The 17325-nt window shown below is 52.7% G+C and overlaps 3 protein-coding genes across 4 annotated transcripts in view; 1 reads left to right on the top strand and 2 right to left on the bottom strand.

Annotated features, from left to right (window-relative positions):
- The window catches only part of EMC10 (ER membrane protein complex subunit 10), a 6688-nt gene extending 1870 nt beyond the window's left edge, over positions 1–4818 (bottom strand). For both annotated transcript variants that reach the window (XM_006897274.1, XM_006897275.1), the window contains exons 1-5: positions 4700–4818; positions 2506–2578; positions 1009–1118; positions 678–782; positions 222–403 (exon numbers count right to left, since the gene is read on the bottom strand). In XM_006897274.1, coding sequence (XP_006897336.1) covers positions 222–403; positions 678–782; positions 1009–1118; positions 2506–2578; positions 4700–4813 — 584 coding nt within the window. In that variant the 5' untranslated portion in view covers positions 4814–4818. The remainder of the gene's footprint in view (positions 1–221; positions 404–677; positions 783–1008; positions 1119–2505; positions 2579–4699) is intronic.
- A 304-nt stretch (positions 4819–5122) lies between these two features.
- FAM71E1 (family with sequence similarity 71, member E1) lies at positions 5123–12377 on the top strand. The gene is made up of 5 exons (XM_006897344.1): positions 5123–5177; positions 5365–5483; positions 5646–5776; positions 11248–11518; positions 12312–12377. Exons 1-5 carry the CDS (start codon positions 5123–5125, stop codon positions 12375–12377), a joined length of 642 nt encoding a protein of 213 aa, XP_006897406.1.
- A 569-nt stretch (positions 12378–12946) lies between these two features.
- The window catches only part of MYBPC2 (myosin binding protein C, fast type), a 26914-nt gene continuing 22535 nt past the window's right edge, over positions 12947–17325 (bottom strand). The window contains exons 24-28 of the mRNA XM_006897273.1: positions 17107–17246; positions 15326–15485; positions 15017–15153; positions 13576–13762; positions 12947–12957 (exon numbers count right to left, since the gene is read on the bottom strand). Coding sequence (XP_006897335.1) covers positions 12947–12957; positions 13576–13762; positions 15017–15153; positions 15326–15485; positions 17107–17246 — 635 coding nt within the window. The remainder of the gene's footprint in view (positions 12958–13575; positions 13763–15016; positions 15154–15325; positions 15486–17106; positions 17247–17325) is intronic.

Below are 17325 nucleotides of genomic sequence, written 5' to 3'. Positions count from 1 at the left end.
GTGGAGCCTCGGGGGGCGGGTCTGTGGGGCAGAGGGGTGGAGCCTCAGAAGGGAAAGGCTCTGGAGAGCATAGGGGTTGGAGTCTCAAAGGGTCTGGTGCTGTAGGCACAGAGGGGTATGGGTGCAGATGGGCAGGACCACAGGCAGGGTAGGGCAGGTGGCAGGAAAACCCTGGGCAGCAACAGGCCCACCGCCTTCAACGAGCTCCGTCCCCAGCTCACCCAGGTGCGGTGGAGGGCGGCTGCAGGTGCACGGTGGTGTTGAACAGCTCCAGGTCCACATCCTCCACCTCGTGGCCACGACAGCCCCCGGGCTGCGTCACTACCGACACGCCCACCACATTGCCCACCACGTCCACGTGCAGGGTCAGCTGGTCCGAGAGGTGTGACTCCACCAGGGAGCACTGCAGGGGGGCGTGGACAGATCAGAGGGCGTCATCAGGACCATAAGGCTGTGGCTTCGGCCATATCTGTTACCCAGGACCCCTCCCAGGTTCACATCACCCTTCAGGACAAGTCCGCGTCCACAGGGCTCCCCAAGGCCTCCACAATGCCCTGTGTGCCCCCTCCACCCACAGTGGGGGACCCCAAGGCTGGGTCGGGCCCTGTGTCTAGTCAGCTCTGGGGGCAGGGATGGAGGTGGTGGGAGGACAGCGGAGGGGCTGGTCACTGACTCACAGCAGGGACAAAGGAGGAGACGTGGCCACCAGCTTCCAGGTCCTCAGCAAGCCCAGGGCGCCTGGGAACTCGGACGCGGTAGAGGCCATTCAGGGCTGCCACATCCTGCAAGAAGGGGGTGCCAATGAGGGGACACAGGCCACCCTAACAGGCCTCGTGGACCACAGTCCCAGTAGGGCCAAGCGAAGTCCTGCTGGCTGCCCATACCTCCACCGTGTGCAGATGACCACAGCCCTGAAAATTCGGCCAGGGGTGAGAGGGGCTCGGGGATAGGTGCTCCGGCAGGGAGAGAGGGTGCAGGGGGGCCACCCAGCCTGGGACCCCGACTCACCCGGAGGCGTCCCCGCTCCTCCTCGCTGAGCTGCCGCTGGGACAGGGACAGGGTGCCATCCTGCTGGTTCCAAAGCAGCGAGCCCCGTTTCCGGAAGTTCACTGCGTCATCTGTGGGGAGCCCAGGCTCAGCAGCCACCCTCCCACAGCACCAGCTACCCCTCTGAAGGGGGAAAGAGGCCCAGATTCGAGCTGCAGCCTCGCCTGTGCCCTCTGAGGGGCTGGAACACACCACCCCGCTCTCCCCTCCTGCCCCAAAGGGCAACAGAATTCTAGACTCCTGAGTCCTGCCTCTGCCGTTGTCAGGGGACCTCAGGAATGGTCATGTGAACTCCCTGAACCTCAGTCTCCCCTGCCGCTGCAGAATTTGAGGTCATGGAGCCCAGAAACCCCAAACGTGTAGCTACTGGAACCCAGGGACCCGTTGCTGACAGGCTTCAAGGTCCAGCTCAGCAGGTCTGGGGGAAGGGCAGGGCCAGGATCCCTTCCACACAGTGTCTGGACAAGTCCTTCCAAACTTATGAAATCCTACAGGAGAGAGGAGAACTGGCCCATGAGATGCCCAAGGCTGTCACAGACATAAGCACGACCAGGCCGCTCCTTAGATGCAAGGATAATGAGGCAGGGGACCCTTTACCAGGAGGGGCTGGTCTCTGGAGAAGGGAGAAATACCTGTCATCTCCTCTCATTCAGTTTCTCTTTATGGAAGCGCATAAAGGTCACATCTTTCTCCTACAGAACAACTAACTGGTGGGTTGGAGGGCTGATCTTTAGGTTAGTAGCCCAGCGTTGAACCATAGCACCACCAAGGGCTCTCCTAAAACCCCAAACCTTAGAGGAGCTCTGGTGGCCTAGTGGCAAGAAACTGCACTGCGATCCCAGAGGTGCACAGTTCAAATCCACCAGATGCTCTGCTGGGAAAAGGAGGGACAATCTCCTCCTGTACCAGTCAGATCTGATTTGACGGTACACACACACACAAAATAATCAAATTTTAAAAAAACAACCCCAAACCTATTACCATCAGGCCCGTTTTGGCTCACAAATGACCCTTTGTCAGGTCTGCAAGGCTTTAATTCTTTATAGGAAGAAACTGCCTCCTGGGATGGGGGAGGAGGGAGGGGGATGAGGGAGAGGCAGGAGAGATTCGCAACTAGATAGCAAGGTCTCCACAGGATGTTACAATTGTAATTAAAATTATAAAACAAATGAATGGATGAAAATGATTTTTTTTCTAAAGGATTAAAAGGAAAACTGCGTTTTTCTCATGGATTCGAACTTGGCCATCAGCAGCCATATACTATATCAACAGGCCATCAGCGTGACATATGCATAACTAGGGCTCCTTGACAAAAGACATTAAGCATAGTGTGTCTCTTCCCACGCTGTCCTCTCCAGGAGGAAGCAGTTTGTAAATGATGGTCACCAAACAGCACCCAGGCCCAAGTCCTGATTCCCAGGGCCACCGGAGGGTGAGACCAGATATGGGCAGACTCACTGAGCTCAAACGAGTGTTCCAGCAGCAGACCCACCGTGCCGCAGCCCTCGCCTTCCCGGCCTTCTGTCCCTGCCTGCAGGAGAAAGGGGCCAGATGAGACCACGCGTCCTGAGCAGGGCAAACCCACTGGTCACTAGGGCAGACAAGAGTCTCACCAACCCACGGCCCTACAGCACCGACCAGAGTTGCGATTCTGGGTTTCCCAGGTTGTAAACTTTCTCCCCTGTTGGATTCAAACCACTGATTTCTCACTGACCTCGCTAGTCAGTTACTAGCTTTACAGGGGTCAAGGGATGACTCTGGCCCAGGGTTCCACTGTAAACTACACAAATGAGTATTTCTAATCTGGATTCTTCCCATCCCCATCCCACCAAAACGGAGCTCCATTATGCAGGTCTTGCCTAACACACATAATCATAATTAAAAGGCACCTTCCGGGTCTGGTTTTCATTGTAACAGCCCGAATACGCGCCTGCCTCAGCCCTGCCCCCTCATTTATATATTAACATTTTACCTGTCCCAATTTTCAAAAATTCTTAAAATTATGTATTTCACGGACCTTGTGCCCACGCAATTTTATTGCCCTATTAAAGTATCTGCCCTATAACATATATTCACGAGGCAACGACATGCCCGGACCTTTATGCATATTCACGAGGCATTCCTCCCTTCGAAAAACTGTCCGCCCTCCTCGCAATGTTATGTGCCGTCGAGTCACTTGCAACTCATAGCAACCCTGTGTACCACAGCCCTAAACTCTGCTCTGTCCTGTGCCAATCGCACTGTCTCTGACACTCCCATCCCGACTACCCCAATCACTGAATGAATCCACCTCATAAAGGGCCTTCCCCTCCTGAGCTGTCCCTCCACCCTCCCAAGCATGATGTCCTTCTCCACGGACCGGTCTCTCTTCACAACATGTCCAAAGTATGTTAGACGGAGCCTCAGAATCCTTGCCTCCAAGGAGCCACCTGGTTTAGCCCTTTCCAGGACAAATCTGTTTGTTTTCCTAGCAGTCCATGGTATTCTCAATACTCTTCTCCAGCACCACAGCTCAAAGGCATCAATTCTCCTTCTATCCTCCTTGGTCATTGTCCAACTCTCTGATGCATAACAAGTGATTGCGAAGACCATGGCCTGTATCAGACGCACCTTAGTCTCCAGAGAGACACCATTGCTCTTCAGTACTTTGGAGAGGTCCCTAACAGCAGACTTTCCCATGGCAATGCGCCTTTTAATTTCCTGGCTGCTGGTGCCAAGACTGTTGACTGTGGAGCCAAGCAAACTAAAGCTGTGTACAATCTCAATCTCTTCACCATCCATCCTGATGCTGCCAATTGGTCCAATGGTGAGAATCTTTGTCTTCTTGACATTGAGCCTCAATCCATATTGTAAGCTGCAGTCCTTGACATTCTGCAGCAGGTGCTTCAGGTCCTCTTCAGTTTCAGCAAGCAGGGTTGTGTCATCTGCATAACGCAGATTGTTGATAAATCGTCCACCAATCTTGACCCAACATTTCTCCTCATAGAGCCCAGCCTCCCTGATAATCTGTTCTGCATATAGGTTGAAAAGGTATGAAGACAGGACACATCCCTGGCGTACGCCTTTCCCAATTTTGAACCATGCAGTGTTCCCTTGCTCTGTTCTGACGACTGCCTCCTGGTCCAAGAATAGGTTTCGCATTAGAACGATCAAGTGTTCTGGTATTCCCATTCTTCTCAGAGTCAGCCACAGTTTGTTACGATCCACACAGTCAAATGCCTTTGCATAATCAATGAAACACAGATAGACATTCCTCTGGTATTCCCTGCTTTCAGCTAAGATCCATCTAACATCAGCTATGCTCCTCGCAATAACTGTCTTTAATCTGATTGGCCAAGATTCCACACAGGGCACACCTCCTCATGCATATTCATGACTGCCGCTCCAACAGCCTATAGCCCGCTCTGGCCACGCCCCCTCATGTCTATCCATGAGCCAACTACTTCCTAACGTTTCTGCTGTTTTTTTTCCCAGTCCGTGCGCGCGCTCTTGTATTGCTTGCAAGGCTGTAGCCTCATTTACCACCTTTCTTTCACCTCATTTTCCCTGGCGGACCTGTACAGCCTCCTTTCTACCTTAATAATAATAAAACTGGCCGCAGACCTGTATTCCGGTCGACCCCGCCTCCTGTACACAGCCAATAAAAGCTTACCCCCCGTGCCGCGGTCCCGGCCCGACAGCCGCTGCCCCGGGCCCGACTGGGCGCAGCTGCCGCCATCAGCAAAAGCAGGAGCAGCCGCGTAGCCCCAGCGCCGGCCGCCGCCATTTCTCCGCGTCCCTACCTGTCACAGGCTCCTTGGGGGCGGAGCGCCGCGGAGCATGCCGGGACACCGCCCACGCGCCTGCGCGACTCCTGGCGCCTGCGCGCTGACGTCACCGCGCAAGGGAGGCGCGGCGTCAGCGAAGCGACCGCCTCCTCATTCCTTTTGGGCTCTGGGCCCTCCCCCCCCGCTCTCGTGACGTCATCACCCCCGCACCTTTCTCGATGACGTAGTCAAGCTGGCATATTGTGACATCATAAAGTCCATGCCCCCCCCCACGTTGTTTGTTGGGGCGCTTCTTGCTACTGTCCGACATGGACGGGAGCATCGAGATGAAGGGGAGCAAGGCAAAGCAGGTCCCTGGAGCAGGTGAGTGGGCGCCAGGTGGAATGGGGCAGGTGGAATGCCAGGTAAGGGGCAGGACAGGAATGAAAGTGAGGGACAGGGGCAGAGTTGTAATCCGATGTGGGACCGGGAAGAAGTCCAAGGGCCTTAGAGGGGACGTCGTCCCCAGGCTCAGCCTCCTGACATGGACCTCGGAACTTCGTCCTTCTAGAACATTCCATGGCCCCAGACTGCCCTGCAGGCTCGCCTGGCCGGCTCCAGCGCCATCTCTGGAGCGGCGAATTTGATCAGCTGCGGGACTTCACTATCTTTGAGAGCAACTTCGTGCAGGTAGTGGGGCCCCGGATCGCCCTCATGCCCTAAAGTCTTGGGATGACCCCCTCACTCAGAATTTAGGGAACCTTTGCTCTCTTTGCTTCTTTCCAATCTCTCATCCATTCCCAGTTCTGCCCCCAAGCTACCCTGCCTCTAACCTCTGACCTCTGGCTCCAGGTGACCCGGTTAGGAGAAGTTGCCAATAAGGTGATCATGGGAGTGGCAGCCTCCAGTCCAGCCCTGGATCTGCCGGATCTCTTGCTGCTCGCAGGCCCTGCCAAGAACCGCGGCAGCCTGCAGCTCTTTGGGTAACTGCACCCACCCATTCTCCCTCCTCAACTATGGGCATCCCCTTCTCCCCAAGCCCCTCCTCTCGCCCAGATGACCCGCAGGGCCTGGGATGTCTGCCACCTTCGTTGGGCTGCCTTCCACCCCCAGGAGATCTAGGACAGAGCCACACGCAGGGCCTGGAAAGCAGATAGGCCTAAGAGGGCAGTGGTAGAACTCCTCCTTTCTGTGTAGAACAAAGAACCCTAGGGGCCCAGTGGTTAAGTGCTCAGCAACTCAAACCCATCAGCTTGACTCTTTGGGAGAAAGATGTACACTCTGCCTCCATGATGGTTTCAGCATCAAAAACTCTGTAAGTCAGTTCTCCTCTGTGTATAGGATCACCGTCAGAACTGACTTGATGGTAGTGGGTTTGGGTTTTCTGGTTTGATGCAGGACACCCAGGTTCGATTCCCTCATGCCAGCATCAGCGGAGACCTGCCTAAAGGCCAGTATGAGCTGGAATTGGCAGTGGGCTGGAGTTGGTGATGGGTGATGCAGACGTACAATATGCAGCTGCTAAGGAATGCACAGATATGTCTTGAAGAAGGTACCAGGATGCTCCTTGAAGGCAAAGAAAGCAAAGCTTCATCTCTCATACTTTGGGCATGTTGCTAGGAGAAGCTATTCCTTGGAGAGGCATATCACATTTGGAAAGGTGGAAGATTAGGGAAAGAGAGGAAGACCCCTAATGATGTGGATTGACGCAGTGACTGGAGCAGTGGGCTCAAGGGTATCAAAGATAATAAAATGGAACAGCTCTCAGGCTTGTTCTTAACAGGGTCACTATGTGTCATACTCAACAGCATATAATAAGAAGCAACAACAACAGCCTTTTGGTAATATGTACTTTCAGCCGTGATCCATCTGACATCAACAATTGTATCCTTGGTGCCACAGCCTCTTCTAAATCCAGCCTGAATCTCTGGCAGTTCTCTCTTAATGTACTGTTCTAGCCATTTTAAAAATAATCTTCAGCAGGACAGAGTTTGGTGGAGCTCCCCGATTAAAACAAGCTTGGAAGCAGGAAGTGGCATCCACTTCCGAAATAGCTCGCCTCCGAGAACCCTATGAACTCTATGAATGTAGAGAAAGGATGAAAGTTATACAAGTGTTTAGGACTTTGGCCATCTATGACTCGATGGCACTTAACAACAACAACAACAATATAGAGGTTGGAAGTTTGAACCCATCCGTATGTTCCTTGGAAGAAAGGCCTGAAGATGTATGAAAAATTGAGAAGCATGTGGAGAGGCTGTTGGGTTCAAATCATTGACCCCAGCCTACAGCGTCACCAAGCGGCCGAGCTAACTCAGTGACAGTGGGTTTATTTGCTGAGCACCTGCTGTGTGTAACGAACAGCTCACAGTCAATGAGGAGGCAGACTAAACACTAAATGGGGTGTTAGGTGGGGGAAGGTCGGGGAGACGTACAAGACAGGGAAGAGCACGTAGGTGCCCTCGAGGAAGACCTGAGGACGAAGAATCCGGGTGCACAGTTGGGCAGAGGGAACAGCCTGTGCAAAGGTCCTGAGGCAGCCTGCTCTGGCGTTTACCAGTGCCTGGTGCTTTAGAGAAACCTTGAATGATGGAGGCAGGAGAATGTGGACAGGAATGCAGGGAGGGAACCATCCATCTCCAGGGCCCCAGGGGCCACCCTGAGGACTAGATTTTTACTCTCTGGAAGGCAGAGCCAGGGAGGGCTCCAAGCCAAGAAGGGAGGCAGCAGATTCATGGTTTTTGCTCGCACCCTCTTGTGTCCATGTAGGGAACAGATTAGTGGGCAAGCAGAGAGGTAGGGGAAAAATAAAAAGAGGAGGTGAGGTCACCCAGCAGGAACAGGGGGGAATGGTCTGAGAGGCACCACTGAGAGGTGTACCTCTCAGAGATGGCTGTTTCTGCAAAAATGCTAATAGCGACCACCTCAATAAGGCTAATATCACAGTAAAGGGAGTCAAGATGCATATTTTAGTCTCCCACTGGAGATAAATTTAAATTTACACTATGAAGGGTCATCTATGAAATTGGCCCAGGTGGCGCTGTGGTTAAAGCATTCAGCTGCTAAACCTGGAGGTCTGTGGGTGCACCCCACCAGCCCCTCTGCAGGAGGAGGTGGTCCCTCCCTACAGCATTGTTTTTGTTATGCTGAGGTGCCTTTGAGTTGAATATGACTCACAGCGGCTCTGTGAACAGCAGATCAGAACCCTGTCTTATCCTCGATGTATGTTGGGGCCCTTCTACTCTATTCCCAAAGAAAGGTGACCCAACAGAGTGTGGAAACTATATCACATGCAAGCAAGATTCTGCTGAAAATTATCCAACATGACCGGAACTGCACATCAGAAGAGGTCATGGTACTAGGGATATAATAGCTAATGGATCTTGGCTGAAAGCAGGGAGTACCAGAGGAATGTCTGTCTGTATTTCATCGACTATGCAAAGGCATTTGACTGTGTGGATCTCAACACACTGTGGCTAACTCTGAAAAGGATGGGAATCCCAGAACACTTGATTGTGTTTATACAAAACCTGTACTTGGAGCAGGAGGCAGTAGTCAGACCAGAGCAAGGAAAACACTGCAAGGTTCAGAATCAGGAAGGGTATGTCCTATCTCCATACCTTTTCAATCTGTATGTGGAATAGATCATCTGGGAGTCTAGGCTGTATGAGGAGGAATGTGGCATCAGGATTGGAGGAAGAATCATCAACAATCTGCATTATCCAGATGATAGAACCTTGCTTGTGGAAACTGAGGACCTAAAGCGCTTGCTACAGGAGCTCAGGGACTGCAGCCTTCAATATGGACTGAAGCTAAAGCTCAAGAAAACAAAGATTCTCACCACTCGGCCAATTGGCAGCACTGTGATAGTGAAGAGATTGAGATTGTTAACAGCTTTAGTTTGCTTGGCTCCATAATCAATACCCTTGGTACCAGCAGCCAGGAAATCAAAAGATGAATTGCACTGGGAAAGTCTGCAGTCAGGGACCTCTCCAGAGCACTGAAGAGCAATGATGTCAGTCTGGAGACTAAGGTGTGCCTGATATGGGCCATGGTCTTTGTAATTACTTGCTGTCCATTGGAGAGCTGGACAATGACTAGGGATGATAGGAGAATTGATGCCTTTAAGCTGTGGTGCTGGAGAAGAATATTGAATGGAGAACAAACAGTGTTGCAGACCTGGAAAGCGTTTAACCAGGCTGCTCCTGGGAGGCAAGGATTCTGACACTCCTTCTGACATTTTGAGCATGTTGTAAAGAGGGACTAGTCCTTGGAAAGGAGCATCGTGTTTGGGAGGGTGGAGGGACAGTGCAAGAAGACCCTCTATGAGATCGATTGACAGAGTGATGGGGGTAATGGGGGTAGGTGTGTCAGAGACAATAAGGTTGTCTCAGGATAGAGTGGGGTTCAAGCTATTGGTCGCTATGAGTTACAAGTGACTCAACAGCACGTAACAACAACTCTGTTCTGTCCTATGGGGTCACTGTGAGTCAGAATCAACTTGACAGGAGTGGTTTTGGGGTCTGTCTTTAAAACTCTGTAGTGAGGGGTTGAGTCGGCAGCTGGCCTGGTTCTACTCTGGAAGGTGCTTTCTCGCGTCTTGATGGGAGGTCACGTAAGGAAAGTTTTGGGTTGTGTTTGATTTGTGACATTGGGTTTTCTTCCTTCCACAAGCGGGTATCAGTTGGCCTTTGGCCCCTTTTGGCCAACAAGGACTCCAGGGCGGAGGCCTGCTGAAGGATGTGTCTTTAAAACTCCATAGATTTTAGAATAAACATTCTCTTAAGTGGCACAGCAGTTTTTTGTCTGTGTGCTGTACTGAATAACCTGGAGTTGCTGTGACGCTGAACACTGTGCCACAGCTGTGTCAAATACCACATTGGTTACCCATCATGGACAGTGTTTGGAGGAGCTTCCAGATTGATTCCTCTTTGGAAGCAGGAGTGGCATCCATTTTCTAAACCAGATGCCTCTGGAAACTCTATTTAATCGTACAGAAATGATGTTAGAGAACAGAATTCAGTTCTTTTGTTCATAGGGTCACCCCGAGTCGTATTCGACTTGAGAACACATAACCACTGTTAAGTGAGACTGTTGTTGTTGTTGTTGTTATGTGCCGTCGAGTCGTTTGCGACTCATAGCGACCCTATGCACAACAGCCCTAAACCCTGCTCTATCCTGCACCAACCACACTGCCTCCGACACACCCATCCCGATTACCCCAGTCACTGAATCAATCCATTTCATAGAGGGTCTTCCCCTCCTGCGCCGTCCTTCCACCCTCCCAAGCATGATGTCCCTCTCCAAGGACCCGTCCCTCCTGGCAACATGTCCAAAGTATGTCAGACGAAGCCCCAGAATCCTTGCCTCCAAGGAGTTGCTTGGTTTAATCCTCTCCAAGATGAATCTGTTTGTTTTCCTGGCAGTCCTTGGTACATTCAGTACTCTTCTCCAGCACCACAGCTCAAAGGCATCAACTAGTGTTGTTATATTTGGAGGAATTTTCTACTTTGTACAGGTAATCTGTGTTTGCTGTGATGCTGAACCTTGTGCCATGGGGATATCAAATACCATAATGGTTTCCCAATGTGGACCGTGTTTGGTGGAGCTTCCAGTTGTAAAACAGGTTGGGAAGCAGGAGTGGCATCCACTTCCTAAACCACATGCTCTGGAAACTATGACCTTGGAGAAACGATAGCTATGGAAAGGCATTAGGTCTTTTGTTCATAGAGTCACTATGAGTTGTACATGATGGCAATCAACAAGAAATCTGTGAAGCCTAGGAAGGGTTATCTTTAAACCCAAGGCCAAAGCCCACTGCCACTGAGTCCCTTCCAACCCAAGGCCACCCCCCATTGTCTCTCTGAGTTTAGGAGGGAGATGGGCCAACGGGACCCCTAGGGGAGAGCAACATTTGTGGGGGGCTGTCGAGTTTATCCCATACAGCAGGGTTTGCCCAGTGTTTCCGGGCCTGCAACCTCCCGGAGCCCACTTCTAGATCTTTCTCTCACAGATCCCTGGGTAGGTTTGAACCCCCAGCCCTTCTGTTTTCGGAACCAGGGTCTGGCTGGAGGGAGGTCTGGAGACATCTCAGTGGTGGATTTAGATCGGTGTGTTTGGAAGTAAAGAGCAGATTGAAATTCAGGAGACAGCAGGCAAGCGACCGTCTGTCTCACAGATAGGGTCCCTGGTGGCGCGGTGAATTACGGGTGGCTGCTAACCGAAAGATTGGCTGTTGGAACCCACCAGCCAGTGCGCTGGGAGAAGCCGCGTCTTTGGAAAGATTTACAGCCTTCGAGGCCTGTGGGGTCCCTGTATTCCGCCCTGCAGGGTCCGCAGGAGGCAGCACTGACCCTCCAGCCCAGCCCAGCCCCCAGGGCGGTGGGGGCCTCTCCCAGGCTGGGGGGTGGGGTGGGCAGGTGGGTCCCTGACTGCGCCCTCCGCCGCCGCCCAGGCTCTTCCCCTTGCAGTCGGTGCAGCTCTTCGTGCACAGCCAGTGTCGCTGTCAGCTCAAGGTCAAGTTCCCCACGGGCCGCACCTTCTACCTGCAGCTGCGGGCCTCGCCCGAGACCCGGGAGCACGAGTTCAGCCGCTGGGTGCGCCTCCTCTACCGCCTGCGCTTCCCCCGGGCTCCGGGCGCAGAGCCCTTTGCACAGGACAGCTCCCTGGAAAAGGAGGCCGCTGTGCGCGGGAAGGGCGAGGAGGTGAAGGGGGGACCGGACGGGGTGAGGAGCCACGGTGGGTGGTTCCTGGTTAGGGGAGGAGAGGGGAGAAAAGGGCTGGGGTCCCTGAGGACCGCGGGATCTGAGGAAGGAGGCTGGTGGGAACCGGGATCCCTGCATCCGAGGATAGAGGGGCCTGGGGGGATCACTTGGGTCTAAAAGAGGCGGCGGCTGAAGGCCCAGGGAGAGAAGGGCTGGGGGCCTGGACTCCCAGACTAATGAGAGGAGTTCGCTGGGGACTTGAATTCTTGGTCTGAAGGAAGAGGGAGGGGCAAGGGGCCTGGGCTCCTGGGCCAGTGAAGAGTGTTGGAGACCCAAATCGCTGGGTCCAAGTAAAAAGAAGGGGGCCTGGACTCCCAGACCAGTGAGAGGAGTGTGCTGAGGACCTGAATTCTAGTCTGAAGGAAGGGGGGTGGGGGTGAGGGAGCCTGGACTCCTGGGCCAGTGGGAGGAGGGGACTGGAGCTCCTGCATCTGAAAAAGGAGGGGTCAGGAAGCCCAGACTCCTGACCAATTGGTCCTGGACCAATGTGAAGCCTGAGTGAGGGTGAAGGCAGGGAGATCTCAGAGCAGAGCAGCCCACCGGGCCACCCCTGATGCTTCTTGCTGAGGTCTGAGGCGGCCGCACCTTCCTTGTTTTGGACCACCCAGGACCCCCAGCCTCTCTCTCTGACCTGCTATCTAGGAAGTGACTGCGTGTGGGGCCTCTTCCTCTCCAGAAACCCCTTCTCTGCCCCAGAACCCCAGGGGCCCCAGGCCTCTCATAGCTCTCTCTCCTCCCCAGACTCTGTCTACAGAAGTTCAGCCGGCTGGACCCACAGATCTCAGAAGTCTGGGGGATTAACTCCCCCACCAACTTTTGAGCTCATTCAAGGACCAGAGATGACCTGTGCCCTCCCTCAGGACCAGACATATCGTTAAATAAAGATGAGTTAATTGAGAAGCAGCCCCCAGCCCTGTGAGCAGTCCTGACCTGGTCTTCAGCAGTTCCACACGGCTGCCGCCTCCAGTCCACCTTCCATAACTCCTCCGTAATCCCCCGCCTGTCTGAAGCCACCCACCTTAATACCTTTCCCAGGCTGGCTGGCTCACAATGGCCCTGAGTCCTTGTACTCATAGCACACCAGGGTTACCTCAGCAGGGTAGAGGTCTCGAGATGACACCCCCACTGTACAGATGCCTCAAGTGTGTGAGTGCCCAGGAAAGTAGCTGTCACCCCACCCCATGGCTAGCTCAGCATGGCTGGCCTCCTGGTTCCCCGATGGTGGCTGCCATTCCGGCAAAGCGGGCCCCATCACCAAACCCAATGTGACCCCTCTCAGGTGTAGATTGAAGGACACGCGCGCGCACACACACACGTGAGAATCCGAGTCAAGACTCAGGGTTTCGTGTTCTGAGTGATAATTCCAGAAAGGGAGGCGCAGGGAGGACTTCACTGTGGCACTGTGGGGGAAAGGAGAAGGGCGGCGGCTAAGAGGCCCTGGTGGCACCAGAGGGCGGGTGCTCAGCCGCTGTCTGAAACGTTGGCACTTCAGCACCACCCAGAGGCCCGGGAAGCCCTAGGGGACGGCCCTGTGGGGGGCTCGATGGGACACTGAGAGCAGCAATGAGGGTGCTTCAGGGATGGGACCCCGGTACACCCTTTGTGTACACCCACTCCCTTGTGGTGCTCACCCCCTTAACTAGAGGGAATGGAGCTGGCCTGAAAGGTCACGGCCTTGAGACCTTACAGAGGCAAACCTGCTCCCACAAGGCTCCCAATTCCTCCTCCTCCTTCACTCCCCTCTTTCTTCAGCTCCCTTGGAAAACCTTCCCGGACACCCTGCCCCTCCCCCCTCCTGCCCAGGCTGGTCAGGCGCTGCCCCATTCCAGCTCTTGTCATACCCTGGGCTGCTTTCATTATTCTGACACGGAACATTCTGTGTCTGAATTCAGCTTCCCAGTTAGAGGGCTGGTGCCGACTCCTCCCTGGATTCTCCTTGTTTGGCTTGTGGCCCCTGGCTCTGTCTGTAAAGGGCCCGAGTGTGTGTGTGTGTGTGTGTGTGACCCCTACATCCTCACCTTTGACGTCCAGCCGGCACTCGGCCAATGCCTCCCCGAGCTCATTGACCGCCCGGCAGGAGTAAGTTCCTGCGTCGAACGGGGAGGGGCGGCGGATGTTGAGGGTCAGGACCCCTTGGTGATTGGTCATCAAGAACTTGGGGTCTTCACGGATCTCCATCTTGTTCTTCATCCAGACCACCTTCGGCTATTGGGGGTGGGCAGGAGAGGAGGCAGAATCAGAGAGGGTCCCTGGGTGATGGCACAGGGAGGTTCTGAAGCAGATGTGGATTCTAGTCTTGACAGAGTCTAGAACCAGCCACTTCACTCTGACCCTCAGTCTCCTCTTGCATAAAAGCAGCTGAAACTTTCTACTTTATTGGGGTAGTATTTAAGGGCTCCCCTTCTGCTCTCCAAACAGGAGACCCTGGCTGTGGAATGGTTAAAGATTCAGCTGTGAACCAAGGGGGCTAGCAGTCTGATTAATGGCACTCTGCCCCCAACATACAGACTTCTAGTCTGGCTCTTCAGCCCCTGGGAAGCCTCTGAAAATACACGTTGAAAGAATAAATTAGGCAAATGCAGTGAGTGAAATGAATGAATGAAGGTGTTGGTAAGTGAATAAATGAGTGTACAACAGCTGTGCTCACCACTGTACCACTCACACGAATGTGTGGAGTTACGATATAACTTGAATGGAAAAGCTAACGGAATGACACGATGTCTTCTGCTAAATGAAGGGGCTGGAGTTGAAAACCTGAAGTCTGGATCAGGGGCTGGCAAACTGCTGCCATAAAAGAGAAATGGTTTTGCTTTGCCGGCCACACAGTCACTGCTGCAACTACTCAACACAGCTCTTAGAGCACAGAGGCAGCGGTGTAGCTGTGTTCCAATAAAACTTTATTTACAAGAGCAGTGGACCCCAGTCCTCAGTCTGCCAACTGTTATATTCTAGCTGAGTCACCAGACCTCAAGGTCGCAGGAGTTCACATTCCCAAACATCATTCTGGAAATGGATGGAACGAGAAGACTCTGGGGAGGCATAAACCGCTAAACCTGCTGATGGTTTCTGTTTCGGAAGGGACTGACGTGTGTCCTTGGATCAAATGAGAGACAGACTGACCACTTCCTCAGCTGCCAAGAGAGGCGGTCACCTGGCAGTCACAGGGCAGAGGAAAGGGCAGGAAGCCAGAGTGATTTCTGAGACCCTGGCTCTGGCCAGTGAAGGCGATAAGCAGGAAGGAGAAGGAAGACGCTCGACAGAAAGGGAGCAGTGTGGTTTTGCTGTCAGAAGTGGGCTAAAATGAGCAGAACCGAAGACACAGAGCTCGGTGGTGGTGAGCACGCATGGAGGGGAGTGGGGCTTCCTCTGACTGAAGATGTCCTTTTCCGGTTCTACACATAACACCCACCCAAGGATCTCAGTCCCTGTTCACCCAAGCCACCCCCCCCAACCCAGCACCTTGGGGTGGCCTCTGACAGCACAGTTGAGAGCAGCAGCATAGCCAGCCACGATCACGCGATCAATCAGGGGTGTCAGGAACTTGGGAGCTGTCCGGAAGTCATGCTCCTGGTACTCAAGTGGCTTGAAGGTAAGTCCTGGGTGAGAGGAGATAGCCGTGTGAGGTGACCAAGACCCCAGAATGTCCCTAAACCCATGAACAAGCCCGACCCTCTCTCCTCTCATCACCAGGTGGTGTCTACTTTGAATCCAGGGGAGAAGGAAAGAGAGGGCTCTAGGGTGGACCCCTGTGAAGGGCGATCGCTATACCTGTCTTAAGGATATGGGCTGTGTTCTTGGAGACGCCAGGTGAGTCGCTGAGTCCACAGATATTTTCACTGTAGACGCGGAAATAATACTCATTGCCCACAATGAGGTCGGACACAGTGCAGGAGGTTTGGCGAGTGTGTTCATAAACGTTGAACCACTCCTAGTTCAGGGACAGGGAGGGTCAGGCAAAAGAGGACAAACACACACACACACACAAGTGGACAAAGACACAAGAAGGACCAAGAAGTGAGAGGAGCAGACTTAGCGTACCAAACTTTAAGAAAACACATCAATTTTGATAAAAGATTTTATAGAAGAATCTTAACCAGAAGAGGGAGAAATGCAGAACAGAATTTTAAATTTTTGTGGAATCCAGACTTTCTGGATCCACAGAGACTGAACTAAGCCCCAAAACTGTTGCCCTAAAACAATCATTAAATCTTATACCCAAATACCCCTTAAAATCAAGCCAAAAATTCCATCTAACAAGTAGTGTGTCAAGTACTATGCTCTTCTGAGATTTATAAGGGAGTAAATTGACAACAAGTCAAAAGATTAAATAGGAGTCTTCAAGGGTGTAGTGAATTTATGTTAAAGGGGAGAAATAACTCAGAAAAGGAGTATGAAAATGGTCGCACAATATAAAGCATGGGTCCATGTTACTAAGTTGTAATTGAAGAAATTGTTGATATTCTGCTGTGTATATATATATATATCCTCAACGACAAAAAGAAAATACTTTTTTAAAAGCCCTCATTATTCTTGGCAGTACACTTTCCCATTGCCAAAGATGGAAACAACCCCAGTGTCGACACATCAGCTGATAAATGGACACAAAATTAGGTTCATCCACACAGCGGAATAATACTCAGCCACACAGCGGAATAATACTCAGCCACACAGTGGAATAATACTCAGCCATAAAGAGAAGGGGGCTCTGGTGGCCTAGTGGGTAAGAGCTATGCACTGCCAGCCCAGAGGCAGGCGGCTTGAATCCAGCAGCTCCTCCTTGGAAGAAATATGGTCTATTTCTGTGAAAACCCACTGGAGGGTCAGCGGAGTGTGTTTCTGACTTGATGGCAATGAGACTGATAAAAGAGAAATGAAGTTATGACCTTTGCTGTGACACAGACGAACCTTGGAAACACTACAGTGAGTTAAAAGAAGGCAGACAAAATAACAACGTGATGACTCCGTTTATATGAAAAGCCCTCTCTCTTTGTCCTCAAGTTAGAACCAGCTCATAGCTGACCCTCCACTGGGTTTCTGAGAGGAGGAGATTGGCCGTCTCTCGCTGTTGGTTTCAAACTACCAGAGCGATGTGGCCTTTGGCTCAGCAATGTGATTCCTTATGGGTTAGGCCACCACCGCTCCCGATGAAAAGTTCAAACGAGACCGATCACAGGCAGGAAGGAGTTACCGGGTCGGTCGATCGCTGTGGGCTTGGCTGGGAGTGAGGGCAGAGCAACAGTCTGCGGTTGCCTTTGAGGGTCATGAAAATGTTTTGAAACTAGATACCAGTTGTCGGTTGCACAACCCTGCATGTGCTAAATGCGCATCCACGTCAAAGTGTCCCCGTTAATCTGTGATGTGAACTTTACCCCAATAAAATGTAAAAGAACCATCACCACCAAAGCTCAGCCACACTGCTTCCCCCACAGTCCCCACCCTTCTCTTAGGCCTCCATGTCCCCAACTGTGAAATGGGAACAGAAGCACCACTCTGTTGACCACATCCCTGCCCTTCGTCCCCACGGCCCACCACCCACCCCCACCTCTCACCATAGTCTTCTTGTCGGCTTTCTGGACAAAGTAGCCAGTGACCTCACTGTTCCCATTGTCTTTGGGGGGCTGCCACTCAAGCAGGGCATTGGTGCCCCACACCTCTTTCACCATCACGTTCTCTGCTGGCCCTGCCTTTTCTGAGGGAGGGGACGGGCGCATGTCAGTCCCCACCCTTCACTGTCCTACTCACCTACTGTCCCCACACCTGCCCTCCCA

This window comes from Elephantulus edwardii, unplaced genomic scaffold, assembly GCF_000299155.1.
Source record: "Elephantulus edwardii isolate Elephantulus edwardi_28Jun2011 unplaced genomic scaffold, EleEdw1.0 scaffold00208, whole genome shotgun sequence".
In the NCBI taxonomy this organism is placed as follows: domain Eukaryota; kingdom Metazoa; phylum Chordata; class Mammalia; order Macroscelidea; family Macroscelididae; genus Elephantulus; species Elephantulus edwardii.
Note: the sequence above shows the minus strand (reverse complement) of the source record. Positions and strands in the feature narration are given on the sequence as shown.

What these genes read in the sequence shown, in the direction of transcription:
- FAM71E1 (XM_006897344.1), top strand. Translation starts at nt 5,123, where the DNA reads ATGGACGGGAGCATCGAGATGAAGGGGAGCAAGGCAAAGCAGGTCCCT. An exon ending in TTGAGAGCAACTTCGTGCAG is followed by an intron (nt 5,484 to 5,645) that starts GTAGTGGGGCCC and finishes CTCTGGCTCCAG; the next exon opens with GTGACCCGGTTAGGAGAAGT. An exon ending in GGCAGCCTGCAGCTCTTTGG is followed by an intron (nt 5,777 to 11,247) that starts GTAACTGCACCC and finishes GCCGCCGCCCAG; the next exon opens with GCTCTTCCCCTTGCAGTCGG.